At 45.4% G+C, this 15,023-nt stretch overlaps 1 protein-coding gene across 1 annotated transcript in view; it reads right to left on the reverse strand.

The window, feature by feature from the left end:
- Window positions 1-15,023, reverse strand: part of LOC144114527 (integrator complex subunit 8-like) — a 96,883-nt gene that overhangs the window by 57,024 nt on the left and 24,836 nt on the right. Inside the window, exons 8-10 of the mRNA XM_077648332.1 lie at window positions 12,279-12,413; window positions 1,247-1,344; window positions 714-843 (exon numbers count right to left, since the gene is read on the reverse strand). Coding sequence (XP_077504458.1) covers window positions 714-843; window positions 1,247-1,344; window positions 12,279-12,413 — 363 coding nt within the window. The remainder of the gene's footprint in view (window positions 1-713; window positions 844-1,246; window positions 1,345-12,278; window positions 12,414-15,023) is intronic.

A 15,023-nucleotide genomic window follows, 5' to 3' on the forward strand; every position in this document is an offset into this window, starting at 1 on the left:
CTCTGCTCGGAAGATAGAATGCATGTTCTGCCGCAGAGTGTGCTGACAACTGGAAGTCGCAAACCCGATCCAGATCAACCAGTGGAATTCACCTTAAGCAATGAGACTAGATGGCAACAAAACATTTACTTGTTCGAAAGCAAAATCAGTTTTATAACACCCCTGTTACGCAGTTTCAACTGCTGGTCAGCCAATGGTAACTGGCTTCAGTCACAGCTGGAAGATGGTGTCACACACTACTAGTGTTAATCTCCGGCTTCAACTGCCGTTAGGTGAGTTAGCCATCAGTTTCTCTGGAATCTGCAAAATACCTATTGCAGAGAGTTGGCCAAGTTAGCTAATCATAGTATTTCATTGAAAAATGCATGGAAGTAGACAGCTACATCAATTAGCAGTGCAAGCAAAGGTGGCTCCAGTGTGTGCAAGTTGCCATAAATCTTCCTTGCAGTCATATCAATAATAGTATTAACAGGCAAATCCACTACAGAATAATCTACTACTGTTACCTGTCTGAATTTCAAGAAATAAAAAACAACTGCTAAGTTGCACAAGTGATAAATTGCTTGCCATCTATGTTACCTTACCTATGGCAGAAATAGTTTTTCAAACATTTAAAATTGCTTGCTGGTTTAAATTGCCGGTTTAAATGGCTTTCTTTTGTGCAATACAGGACACCCTGTGAATCAGGTGCCTTAGCATTTTTTTTTACTTACCTCATTAAGGAACATGATGCAGCCTTTGTCAAGAGTGGCAAAGTTCACCTGTGCTCCAGATATGAACAGCTCACCACTGATTATGCGGCGCACAGCATTACACAGAAACACCTGTGCAGCCACCTCAGTACTGTAGCCAAAAAGAAAAAAGAAGGGGGGTGCAAACATTAGCATGTGCAAATAATCATAAAAAAAGACAGGTGTTACCAATGGTTGAATACATTCAATAAGCATGGAACTCCACTTGCAGGTGATGTAAAAACAGCCTCTAACATAGAGCATTGCAAATGCTGTTTCAAGCGAATTGTAAGGATAAATACTGGTTAGTTCTAACATAGCATTTCTTACTGTCAAATCAGATAACACAATAACAATATAGAGAAACTGAAGTTGCTTCACATGAGATTAATGATCGGCCCTAAGGATGAACATATAAGGAATATATCCCACACACATTTCTTTCAATACAAAATTAAGACTAACTACATCTGCTCCCCATGCAGTGACAGGAAGAAGAGAGGAGGAATTGTTACCCAGCAAAATTCTGCTGAACATACAGTTCAGCCATCTCCCTCTCCCACAGAGGAATCTCCCGCTTGATGTTGTCCTCCAGCAGTACGGGAACTGTTGCCTGCACAAGAGAGTCAAGGCTAGTTCCATTACCACACAGCATGGAGCCCCACAGCTTGCACACACATGTTGATCACAGCATATACACTTAAATGGTTATCGACTGAAATTATAAGGAATCCGTTTATTTGATGCCATTTAAAAACGGGCCACCCTTAATTAGACCTCTGTTTCTTTGCTGCAGAAAATTGCTTTTTTTTAAGGTGAGGAACTCGCAATAATTAAAGGGGCTCTGAAGCACTGTCTGAGCAGAGCACATAAACTCGCTCAATCGCTACATTGTGTTGTCATTAACACCTGAGCTAAATAATAAACTTCTACAATTCTACAAGCAGCAGAGAAACCACAATCGCAGGTGAAAGTTGGCGAGACCTTTCCCGCAACTTTTTCATGCTTGCACACCCTTCTCCGCCAAGAGATGGCTATTGGCTAGACTCTTTCAGAAGCCAGGCAGCTACCATAGCCACGGCCGGTCAGCCTCGGCCTCATTGCTCTGGTGGGTCAAGATGACCCCCCCCCCCTCTCCAGGGAATCCTCGTGCGCTTTGGTGGTGGTGGGGTCGGCAGAGGAGCGCCGACCTTTCAGCATGCAAAAAATGACGAAAGGAGACAGAAAGGCATGCAGACGCTGAAATTTAAATTTTGAGTAGAAATAACTCAGCCTCTAAAAGGTGCATTAAAAAAATCCTTGCTGGAGGATATCTGTGAAGTGGCATCCTTTAACATCCCAGGAATACCACACAGCTTTACTGAGAGCCCGTTTCAGAGCCCCTTTAAATGAACAAATTCGTATTTTATGCAATGGTGGCTCATACTGTGATACCAAGCCTGACGATATCTGGATGCAGGTCATGACTTGGCTGGCCATGTGCAGTGACATCAACGAAGGCTTCTTTTTTCATAATTTTCATGCTTTGTGTTCAAATTATTTGGATTTCTAAATTAACAAGGGTCGAATTAATGAGCTTTTACTGTACAACTATCCCGGTCTTGTTATAATTTTTTAGAATCATCACTGCAACTAGCACTGCGATGCTTTTGGCCAACTAACATTTTTGTCAATACATGCAGCCAAGTAAGAAACATGAATGGACACATGTACTTGCACATATGCAACATCATAGCAAGTAGAAAAGGCGTATAGAAGCGTCACAGTTCAATACTGATGACAATTTAACCCACACTCAGTGAAGAGTGCTGTCAATAGGGGAGGTTTACTGAGCCCCATTGCACAAGGATGAGCATTGTGTCTGGTGTATACACTCCAATAACCATTACAAGAACACAAGAAATATGCATGGTGTGCAAAATAGACCACTTCTTGTTGTACACTATGTGGCGTCAAATGGCATGGCCCAATGGGCAAAATATTCTACTCTGGCCTCTGAACCAGTTTTTCATTTGCCGAGCGTTCCCCTGCCGACTTTCTTTTCCAGATTAGAGATGCCTCGGCTTGCGTTGCAGCCTTTCTTCACCAGATTACACTGCATCGGTATGCATCATACCTGCAGCATCACGTTGTCAGAAGCCATATGTTTTTCCCGATGACGTTAAGCCAGGAGAAGCCTGCAGAGAACTTCGGAATGGTCATGTAATAACATCAGTGGTGGGAATGTCCAACAGCATTTTGGAGCAGGCTTTGTAACAGGCAAAAATTCAATTCAGAGCAGCTTCCTCGTGTTTTGTAGCAGGAGCCCGATACTGAAATATAGGATAAAAATGCGAATATACAGGGGGTTTCAACTAACTTGAGCCATGGTTTTAAAAATTCAGGGGGTACTTTGTTGACCTAAAGTGCGGTGAGGCGAAAGCCTTTAGCGCGGTGTTGCTGCTTGTGTCACTGATGTGTGGTTAAGATGTTAAGTACACAATTGTTTGTGAATCTCAAATGCTGGAGACACTGGAGGGCGTTTGGGAGGCATCCGTCTGATTCGACGCCTTTCCGCAAACACACTCCAGCGTCCTTAAGCTGGACAAGCAGAACAACATATGTGTTGGCAGGAAGTAGCATAGTTGTTAGCACGTTCAGCTGTGGAACGGAAGGATGATGGTTCGAATCCCACTGTGCAAAAGGATTTTTTTTCTTATCGAGTTGACGTCATTTGATTGACAGCTATAGCGTGACAGATTTCGCGGCGGGCGGACGGACAACGATGAGCCATTAAAGGCTTTCGCCTTAAAAATGACAATGCACTACATGAAGATTTGAATAGAGCAGGATTGTAGGCAGTCGTCTTAGCGAGGTCTGCATACTGTGCTTTAATGCACTCAAATTTACTTATTGTTTAAAAAAATGAGTGATATTCTGTATTGTTAACATTAGCACAAATTTTTCAGTGCAAAAGTTACAGTGAATGTTGAGAAACGCCCATTTCAATTGTTTTATTCAATATCACTTTAGCCTGGTTTATTTTTTTAAAACTTAAATAAAGCCCGTGAGATTTAAAAATTGGCACATGATTGCACTCCTGTGTTGCGATGCTAGCTATCTCGAATGCGCTCCAATTGAAGAAATTCGGTTCGGGAAAGCTGGGATGAATAAACAGGCCACTTGGCACAGGGGTCGTACCGGGCGACAGCGACCATGCTGTCACCATTTCATGGCATAGCACAGGTTTCTTGCATTCCAACATAGCCGCACCTCGAGTGACGAAGCATATTGTTGCACATGATCAGTCCTCACGTGCTTGGTGCTAAAAGAGCACGGTTATTTTCTCTGCTGATGAGTTCAGTGTTGCAGTTTGCTTCCAATCGCTTTGCTGCTTTAGAAGTGACTTTGTTGGGACTTTTTCGCACAACATAATTCAAGCTCGTGCTGTGGAAAACGTCCAGCAGCGACACAAGCTTGAGCTCACATGTGCACATCTGCATGTGCAATGTGGCTACCGTATGCCGACCCACGGAGAATGCCACCCCATAACTGGAAGTTGCTCAATTTATTTACAACTCTTATTTACACAAACCAATTTTCTAGACTGAAAGTTCAAATTAATATGGTTCTACTCCACAAACAAACCGGAAGCCTGGATGTTGACGGCACTGTTAAAAGCGAGTGCGAATGAGGTTCGAGGAAACGAGCTACCAGTTGAAGTGCATCCGAAACTGTTCTTGTGGCCTTGTCTTACACTGAACTTATGGAACATGTTACGGCGCTGTGCGAAAGCCCGATACATCTAGGAGCACCCAAATTTGGCCCTATTTGAGCCGCTTAAAAGTATTTTTTTTTTTGCATGTGCATTCACCGTGTTCATATGGCACAGCATTGGCAACACCATCAAAGAAGTGCAAAACACGCACACACTGTGTACTAAAAGCAGAGACGGCAAAGGGCTAGAAAGCAAAACGGGATGGGGTCGAATTTCATCAGTCATCTTCTTAGCTACACATTCTCAGCCTCTTTACATTTGTCACGGCTCTAAGTTGCTGAAATAGTATTTTGGCGCAATTCCATCAAAAAGCATAAACCTGTTGCAGCATGTAGCAGGTTTAATGGAATGGCGCAGAGTGGCGCCATTAGCACGGCATTCCCACCACTGTGATATTACACACTGCTTGAACAGTTCTTTCAGGGCGAAGTACACCAGAACGAGAACTGTACACACAGTGATTCTGTAAAACACAGTAAACCTAACTAAAAAAAATGCTGAGACTATCTGCAAAACAGCAGGCGGCACAACAAAACGAAATATTGCAAACAAAAAGAATGAAAAAAAAATGCTTCACAGTAAATAAGCTCAGCATAAACAAGAACTTTACACATTATTTAGAAGACTGAACAAATGTCAATTTCTTTTAGGCAGATGGCACTTGCAGCTGGAAGTGCCACCAGAGAATGACTGAAAAAGGAAGCCAAATTTTACTACTCGAAACTAAGAAAGCTTGGCCACTCCAACGTGCGAATTCCGATCATGACTTTTTTGTTCGGGACGAGGCGGACCAGTATTTAAGAAGTGCACTGTCAGGCCACATGAACACGAAAAACAAATCAAGAACCAAACAAAAGATGACACAAGAACTTCAGGTATGAAGAAGCAAGGGCAAGACCTCGCATGACTAAGAAGGAAAAAAACAATCAGAACAAGGCAAAAATATGATATCTTCATACAAAGGAAACCAAGCAACTCAGGTAAAAAATTACCACAGTAATAGGGAAACAGGGAAAAAAGCTGACACGTGAGATAATAGAAGCTGCCAACATAATCCGTTCGAATGATCAGTGTGCCAGCTAACCTTCAGTTTCTTTGACGGAAAAAGAGTTGGCATTTTTAAAACGAAATTTTAGATATTAACAACACTTTTTAAGTTGCTTGGTTTTTTTTCTTCACATCAAGGTTTTTAACTTCTTTGGTGTTTTTTTGTTTTGCCGTGTTATTTGTTGGCTTTTTCACGCTCACCGTCAAGATTTTAGTGTTTTTTACTTTCTTTTCTTGCTGTGTTCATTGCTGGCATTTCCATTGTTTTTAGCGTTTTTACTTCCCCTTTCTTGCTTTCAAATTTTTTTGCCATGTTGGGGTTGGCTGATCATTGTTCATCAAGTTTGTCATCATGCATAATGTCATAGTTTTGGCGATTTGTTTTTTCCCTTCCAGGTGGCTCTAGGTTTGGTTTTTTATGCTTGGTTGAACTTCTTGTTGTATAAGTTTGAGCTGTGCAAATTTTTTACCTGAGTTGGTTTCTTTTGTATGAAGATATCTTATATTTTTTCCTTGTTCGCATTCTGCTTTTCCCTTCTTAGTCACGTGAGGTCTAGCCCTCGCTTCTTTGTACCTGAAGTTTTTGTGTCATCTTTCGTTTGGTTTTTGACTTGTTTTCGTGGTCACGTGGCCTGATAGGGCTCTTCTTAAATACTGGTCCGCCTCGTTTTTCAAAATAAAAGTTGATAGTTCAGCGCCTTGTCCCCTCGTAGTTCTTGTTCTTGTGCCTCGTCCTTAGTGTGCTGCTAGAGTCACCTTGACAGCAAATATGTCACCATACCGAAAACAAGGCACAAAAGCACATAAAAGTGAAGTACACGTGGCACCACCACTTGCGGATTCCTGCAACTGTGCTTGGCCACGAGAGGTTCTTCGCCTCCCACAACTTGTTCATCCCTTTCTCGTACAGCGCTATTTCTACGGCTATGGGTAAGTACCGTCGGAGAACCAGCCACGCCTTATAGGCAGTGCGCTTGTATAAACTTTTTTAAACGCGTCGTGCGAGAGGTTGAAGAATTTAGACACACGAAGAATTCTCGGAGAATTTTAGACACATGTTTTGCGTCCCACAAAAACAGTCATAGTAAACAGGTGTTTTTTGTTAGTTTTTCTTGAGAAGAAACTTATACATATCAGCATTCAAAACTTTGGGATCCGTTGCATTTGCTTCCAGACATCAGTCATGAAAAATGGGCAAGATGCAAGCTCATGCGAGCGGATGGATGCCGCAGTATTTTTTCCCTGATACCTTTTATTTCATGACTATTACCTGCCTGGCCTTGGAAGTTCCTGCATCAGCACTAGAGATGCAGGTTCCCCACCAGGGCACATTGTTCACTCCTGTTCTTGAGTGAACCCCTAATGCGCACAAATGGCGAGCTGGCTGGGCTCAATGCGAAAGCAAATCCAACAATAAATCACTTCACTAGATTGCTGCACAGTGTTCTTCACTGCAAACAACAACGAGAGTGCACCCAAAAATGCACAGTACAGTAAAAGCTTGTTGATTTGAATCCCATTGATTAGAAGATCTGCATAAATTGAACTACCAGCGCCGCCCCGCCAACGCCCAAGCAATTCTATGGCATCATATGCTTGTTAATTCAGATGCTACAGGTCTCGCACCAGTTAATGCGAACGGGCTCCCGAAAGGACTACGTGTCCAGAGCTAACCAGCGTGACATGCGATTGACCCCATAGCTCTACTCAAAACCAGAGTTCCAGGCTGCAGGGTCGCTCACGTACCTCTGAAATGCGTACAGCGGCATGTATGACGACGAATGGATGGCCCCGTCTCTAACAAAAGTCAGACTGCGTAGTTTCAGTATTGCTTTTCTGAGCTCTGCACCACCCAACCGCACGAGCCCAAATGAGCGGTTTTAGGTGCCGGCTGATGTGCCGCTGGTCTTTTCTATCAATATTTTTTTTCTTGTCACTGCGGCACTGCTGAGCACATTCATCCGCGTGGCTCTTCTGTTCTTCTGGCGTGTTGAAACTGCATGCTTGTCATGTGCCACTCGCTGTTTATGCTGTGACGCATCCTTATATGCGATATTGCCGCTTGTGAGCGGTGTGACACAGTAGTAGTGGAGCTCCACCATCACTGTGTCACACCGTGAAGCATGCCAGGGAGGCCCTTATCCCTTTGCAGCAGTTCTGCTTTGATGCTCCCGACAGTATGCATGCAACAAAGCACTGATGGGAATGCAAAAAATAGTCGTTTTCACACAGTTCTCATCTTAAAAGCAAGAAGCCATAGCATAGCCTTCCACCAAATAAATTTGCCAAGCTGCAAGTGGCTCTAGTTAAGTCTTTTTGGGGTCATTCGATAAATCATACTTTTGTGCAATTCAGACATTATTTTCAGTCCCTTGAAGTTCGAACTAACGAGGTTTTACTGTAATCTAATGCATCGATCACGAGACCACAAAGTTGGCAAGTCATGCTTGACAATGAAGAAAACACTTTTGAAGAGTGCATCCCTGCTTTCCCTTGAAGCAGAAATAGTCCTATGCCAAAATGCTCCACTCGCTCGCTGCGCAGTTTTTGTTGTCAAAACCCCCCACCTGGTGATGTCCACATGTGCACGAGACACTGATTCATCGATGACAAAACCCGCACTGCCGGTGGATAACGCCTGAACATGAAAAAACACCAGACGTGAAAGCGCTGATGTGTGCTACGGAATGTGGTCCAGCCAGAAATCTACAACCTGCCGTTGCCACTGTTGCAAAAGCTGGCAGATGTCATGTCACATGACACAAGCTTGATATTTTCGTTGTGGTTGACTCTAATGCCGACACCATAAAATAATGCTGACGTGAGCAAATTTCGCAGGCGATTCGAATGCGGAAGTGTTTCAGGAATTTCGTTCGCAGTTTTCTCAAAAACGCGGCCGCCTTTCCGCTCAGAAAAAATATTGGTAGTGTTTCCAAGGAATACTGTATACATGTTACTAAGTTTGCTATTTTACGTTAGTGTCCCTGGAAAAATGTGGTTGCAATAGTTCTAAAGTCAAGCAATTAGTTCAGTATGTTTCCTTCATGCTGTTGATTTAATCGAGTTAGCCACGAATATTTATCTCGAGAAAGAATTGTTTTTGACGACTATGGAAGTCAAGAGGGTAAAGAAAGTTAAAACTGGTTAAATCCTAAACTATGCTACCTTATTTAAGGGGCACTGAGGAGAACCCTATCAAATTCTTTCTGTTAGCAAAATGTGATAGTTCGGCATTTCATGGATTTGTTGCCGCTTGTCCGGGAGCGAAGGATGCATTTATTTCAAAGAAATTTGTATTCGAAGTTGAAAAAGTTTTTCCCGCCGCTCCGATTCAAACTCGAGAACTCTTATGACGCCACAGGACGGAGTGACGTAAAACGTGACATTAACGGAGACTCCGTGATTTCTGGCGGCTAGCGGTGCGGTCTAGCAACTGCCGAAATGAAAGCTACCACCGCCGCATGTTAAAGGCATCTATCAGGGGTCGCTACCGTCGCTTCATTTACGTTTGCACCGGCGTCTTGCCAGCGTTACGATGGATCCCGTTCCCGAACCCGGCGACGTAGTTCTCGCAAAAACTCCGGCCTGCATTTCAGCGACCTCAGCCCCACAGAGCGTGCGATGCTTTGAGCACGGTTAGGTTAGGCGCCGGCGGGTCGTTTCCCCCTTCCTCAGTGAGCAGCCATTGCAAACTAAATATCATAACCCCCGTGTGGGGAGTCGCGAGGGGCCAGGACAAGGTCGGCGCCTTACGCCCATCGGAGGCTGGCCGGGGCTTTGGGGCCAATGAATCATGATTCCTTGAACGGCGCGGTCACACGGTGCAGCAGGCGGCGTCGAGGTCTCCTACGGTTGCAAGGGCCAAGTTATTTATTTTTTTTTTCTGCAAAAAAACGAATGGGTGCTCAAGTGCAGTAGTGCCTAAAGCTGGCGGCTTGAAACTAAAGCCAGCGCACGACGCTTCAACGGCTTCCGCTAGACCCAACGGGTCCACTGGATAGGGCTCTCTCGCCCACTTGCATGTGCCTTCAGATATGTGCTGTGAATAGATTAAATTAGCCGAGAGCTCAAAAAGAACAGCTCCGTCCAAATGCCGAAGCTATTGAATTAAGTCACAACGTGCACCTCGCCACGGAGCCGAATCAGCAAACCAGTCTGGCCGGGCCAGCGGCGGCTGGCGCACTCGGCGCGAAATAGAGACATGCTCCAAGTCTCCCCGCCAGTGTGGTCAGAGTGCGCCGAAGCCGCCGAACACGTCGGCGGTCAAGCGCAGTTGGAGTACAGAGGGTCTCGCTTTGGCTGACATGACGTCGCCGTGCAGCGCGCGCGCGCGTTACGCTGGAGCATAAACGCGCCTTAACAGAGCCTGCGCTTAACCGCTAACCAACGTATTCGGTGGCGGCATCTATAGGAGCCACTGAAACCCCCCGCCCACTCACGCACTGAACAAAACAGAAAACCCTGTGCCGAGGTTAGGAATCGAACCAGGGCCTTCGGCGTTTGAGGCGGAGACGCTACCACTCCGCCACGATGGCTTAACTTGCAACCATCAATGAAGGCGCATCTCGTGAATGTACTCTTCCAATGCAGAAATCTCCTCGCTTTTGCTACGTATATCCTGGCCTAACAGAGCTAGGGCATCAGCAATTTTTCTGAACTGCCTTGTACCTTGTCTTCCGTCCCTAATAAATGATTTCCGTTAAGTAGTTTGAAGTTGACTGGCACAACCGGAAATGTTTCGCCGGGCGAGCGTGCGAAGACACAAGTGCTGCCTTGTACGATCACCGACCATTGTGCCATCATAGTTTTTCATCAACCGTGGCGATCGTCTGACAAGCCTTAACCGGCTCCTTCAAAGGTTAACTAGCACTTGAAGCGGCAGTTGGAGTTTCTCTACTGTTCGGCGCTTGTAAATCGAGGCGCATCAAAAACAAAACCACGGGGCAAGCAAAGCTCATAGACGCGAAGCGCCATAACAAATCGAAACTCTCCTGGCCGCCTGAGCCACCGCCAAGCATCGGTTTTCTTTGCTTCCAACATTCAGGTTGTCTTCTTTCTGCCTTCCTTGTGTGATAAAAGTGCGCTATTGGTTTTAAAACAAAACTTACTTCAATATTGATATGCGCAACCTTCCTTTGTCAGCCTCAGTGATTCGCAGAAATTTTTAGGAAGGAAAATTCCTCCAAGGTGGCGTCTCTTCTCCTATGGCGTCACCAAGCTTGTACTTGCGAGATTGGCCTGTGGCGGCGATACCTGTATTTTGGTTCTTGCTATTTTCTAGCTTACAACAGCTTTGTTTTCAGTAAGATCGGCGTTTTTGTGATCAGGAGCTGGTATTCTATCGATACAAGCCAATTTCAATTTCTCCTCAGTGTCCCTTTAAAGGGGCCCCGAAACACATTTTCAGGGCATTGTTTTGCCTGTTGGTTGCATAGAATGAGTAATAGTGATGCTATTAGCACCGGTCGCACCGCGTATACTGTGGTCTTTAATATTTTAATTCGCTCGCAAAAACAAATTCGTGGCACTGACGGTGTCACCATACAGTGGCGGTTTTTAGCAGCGGATATGACATCACTTAGGGGTAGCTTGATGATTGGACAAAGAGTAAATATACTGCAAATTGTGTTAATTACTAGAGATACGTCTTGTCAAGTTATTGTATTTTATATTACATTAACGAAACCAACTTTTTTGCCCTAGATAAAAGCACTGTAAAGTAAGTAAAACAAAAATACACCACCAGAGGCTCTAGCTACTTTTTGCATCGAAGGATTTTGCACCTCTCTGTAAACATCCTACGACCTAGCACTCAACATTTATGGCTACTCGATATATCTGAGAGCGGCCTTGCGGAATCGATCCGATCGTGCCATTGCACTCTATAAGCGTTCGTTTCAGTCACAAGGAAGGATGCGTTCGTTTCACTCTTAGCAGGCAGTGCGCATCGTCAGCTTGTGGAGGGTCACCGGGCGGCGGCGGCAGATGGCGCCACGTTCCCGTCAACAGCGCGCGCTCCTTGCTCGCCGTGACCAACCAACGCGCTAGGAGCGACTGGCGATGGTTGGCGGTAAGCAGTAGCGGTACGCGCTATGCTAAATGTGTCTGCTATCTTGCGCAGGCTGTCGCACCGTCGCAGTATCTCGCGCTCGAGTTCAAATCCATAAGAGAGGGAATGTCACTGATCAGTGTTCTCTTTTGCGCCGTCGACGTGACGGTGAAGCATCGCTGGGTCAGCTGGACGTTCACATGGTCGTTGTAATCATGCAAACGGCGCTGCCAGCCTTGGCATGAACGAGTTACAGAGAACAGGCAACCATGGATTGTGAACTTCTGCCACGTGCTCACATAGACTGTTTTGATTCGTCGAACTAAGTGTCATCATTGGGAGAGTGAAGTGCGAATGGGAAGCTGCGCGAAAATCGAGTTGAGGGCAGCATTTTGTTTGCTTGTATTTTGAAATTTCTTCATTGAATAACTCCGGTTCCTATGCATCGATTCTCATAATTCTTTTTGAGTCAGCATCTGTGTGACATAAAGAATCCATCTGAAGTGTAACCGGCATCCGTTCAAGCGGTGTTTCGCAGCCCCTTTAAGTGTTGAATGGACAGGCGACTACAACCAGGCCTTATTGATTTGCTTCAAACCTGGAATGAGAATGGCCTGCTTCTAAAAATTTCAATGTTTTGCAATGCTTAACCAAGCTCAATGCACATCACGACTACCACTGTGCAAAGCCTAACCTTGCAGGTGCCATGCAGGGTAGCCTTGAGCTTGTCCAGCAGGGTACCACTCTTTTTAGTGGCAGTTAGCCTGCATGCCATGCTGAAGCCCTTCAGCCGCTCCATGTCCAGCTGGCACACCACCATCTTCTTTACCTGTCAAAACAGTAACAATAAACCATGGTGTAAGTTTACAAACACCACAAGTCACAGCAATGGCTTGCAGCCTGTATGGTATTCTGAATGACATTAACCTTTTCAGGCCCAGTGATTCCAATTGTGGGATCACCAAATTTAAGAGTCTAATAGTCTTGAACTGAGCAAGAAAGTCCCGTTTTGGCAACAGTTCCAACATTTAGCAATTCATCAACCTATGTTAATGGCTTTTCAAATGGTCGACATAAACTAGTAGGTATGAAAGGGATGTAGAAACTGCATATGCTTTGTTGTTGCTATTGGCTGGCGCCACTTCCTCTCTTGAATTGTGTTGAAGGAAGAAAACCTTTTTTTTCCTAATCTCCTCGAAAAGTGCAAGTAATATCCGTGTCAAGCACGCAAAATAAAGTGCACTTGGTGCTGGCCTTGAGCAGCTGTTATGTCAGCACGCAGAATTGCTATCCCCACCCTGCGCGCGGCGGCTGACGATGGCTGTCGATAAGCAGCAAACTGGCATCAGCCCATTCCCCACACGTGGCCGCAGATTCCAGCTGCTGATAAACGGCGACGACCCGATAACGCATTCGCGTTCTACTCTTAATAAGCTTCGTCCAATTTTTTTTTTTTTTACTTTCAACCGCGCACTTCGCCCTCAAGGGAGCGTTTATAGTTGATGGAAGGGCCGCTCTTCTATTCGCGACGGCACCACCACTCGGAACCGCAGCGGCGCCTGGGAGTGTCGGTAGCCGACGGAAGAGCCAACACCGCTCACACGTAGTTTCTCGTTGGCTCTGACGCATTTGACTACTGCCGGCATAGAGGAAAAAAAACAAGGGAGGGAGCGCGACGTCAAGCGGGCAGCCTTCGCAATCCAAGCGCTCGTGAAGCCGCTCCCTCCCCCGTTTTTTTCGCTCTCCCAGTGAGTCCTTAGTATTTTGGTGTTGGTATGTTTTAGTGCGCGCGTCTGCGTGGCCCATGGCGCGGGAAGTCTACAGCAAGGAGGTTGATCTACAGTCAGTCTGCCGTGCTAGTCTGCGCATGCGCGCGCCCAGCGAGGCTAGATGTCACCGCACGCTATCATGTGGCATGAACACGGCGGGACCGACTTTCTCCTTTTTAATGCCTTTTTACTTTTTATGACTAGGCTTCAAGGCTATTGCCAGACGCTCCCTCCTCAGTTTTTTTTTCCCCTATGACTGCCGGCCGCATTTCACAAGTTTTTAATGTAGTGCTTCGACATTCATCATCTGTGCTCCTGGGTCCGGTAAGCGACTGGTGCTCATTCACGGCTACATTCAAGATGGCTGTCGTTCTTTACGTCGAAGAAACGAACAACTGCACGCCGGGGCACAAGTTCGACGTTCGCAACGCACGCCCGCGTGTGGCAGCCGACAGCAGCTGGCGATAAGCGGAGGCCGCAGGATAGTGCTATCGCGTTCTATAATTAAAGGCCAAGCGTAAACGACCTCCAAGTTTTTTTGTTTCTCAGAAATGTGATATGAGGGGTCGACTTACAACCATGTAAATACGGTAAGTGCAGTTTATTTTGCGTACTTGACAGGGGTATAAGCCTCACATAAGCCTAAGCACCCATGCACGACCAACTTGGACAACATCTCGATCCTTGGAAGAAAAAAAGATAGGCCGGCCAGGGAGATCATCAATGCTCTTGCCATCCATAAGAAAGGAAAGGACTGTGTAAGCACCGCGTCAATTGCACTGTCGACGAAAGAAAGAGCATACCTCCATGATGTTTGCCCTGTCCCATGAACCGGCCAATTTTTCGCCCCGTTTGTTCTTAGAATCCTGTTCACCATCGTTTATATGTTTCTACCTTTTTTTAGTCACCACATCATGTTTTTAGCCTTTTCTAGCCCTGTTTAGCCGTGTTACCGTTGGCATTTATTGGTTTTAACTCGATTCTCATCTGACTTGAAGATGGGAAGGGAAGGTTTTTACACGTTTTTACAATTTTCGTAGCCACATGTCTATCTTTATGCTTCAAACTTTTAGCTTTGTTTCGGCGTGTTCTTTGATGGCGCTGTATTTTTATTTTTTATTTTTCATTTTTCCCCAGTTTTTTTGTTTTTATGACGCAGCTATAGGTTCTTTCAGTGTCTGGTTTGTGGCCTAGATCTTATGTTGTGACTGCTCTCAGGACTGTTTTTCGGTTGTCTGCCAGTTCTCAGCACATGTGCCCACAGAATTGTAACACGGCCTCAGATTGTCTGGTTTCACTGGTTACGCGTTCCCGTCGATGGCTGTTCCGTCATCTTTTCCAAGGTTTTGTTCTTGTTTTTTGCTTTTGTTGCGGCCCCATTTTCTATGTGCTTTGCCTTCCCGCCATTCTTCTCTCCGCCTCTTCCCACTGTATATATTTCTGCCCGTTTCGCCCCATTTTCATTAAAAGCTGTTAATCAGCACTGTGCTTCGTGTTTCAATGTGTCTCTACGTCCCTGCCTCCCAAAGTTCACGCTGGCCCACAGATGGCTCACATTACTCCTTCGAAATAAATTATTTAAGCAAAACACATTTACAAGCACCAAAGTATTTCGCAAGTAATAATGATTCCAAATAGCATCACTGAGACCTGGAAGCCCTACTGGAGAA

Source organism: Amblyomma americanum, chromosome 1 (assembly GCF_052857255.1).
Source record: "Amblyomma americanum isolate KBUSLIRL-KWMA chromosome 1, ASM5285725v1, whole genome shotgun sequence".
Taxonomy (NCBI): Eukaryota; Metazoa; Arthropoda; class Arachnida; order Ixodida; family Ixodidae; genus Amblyomma; species Amblyomma americanum.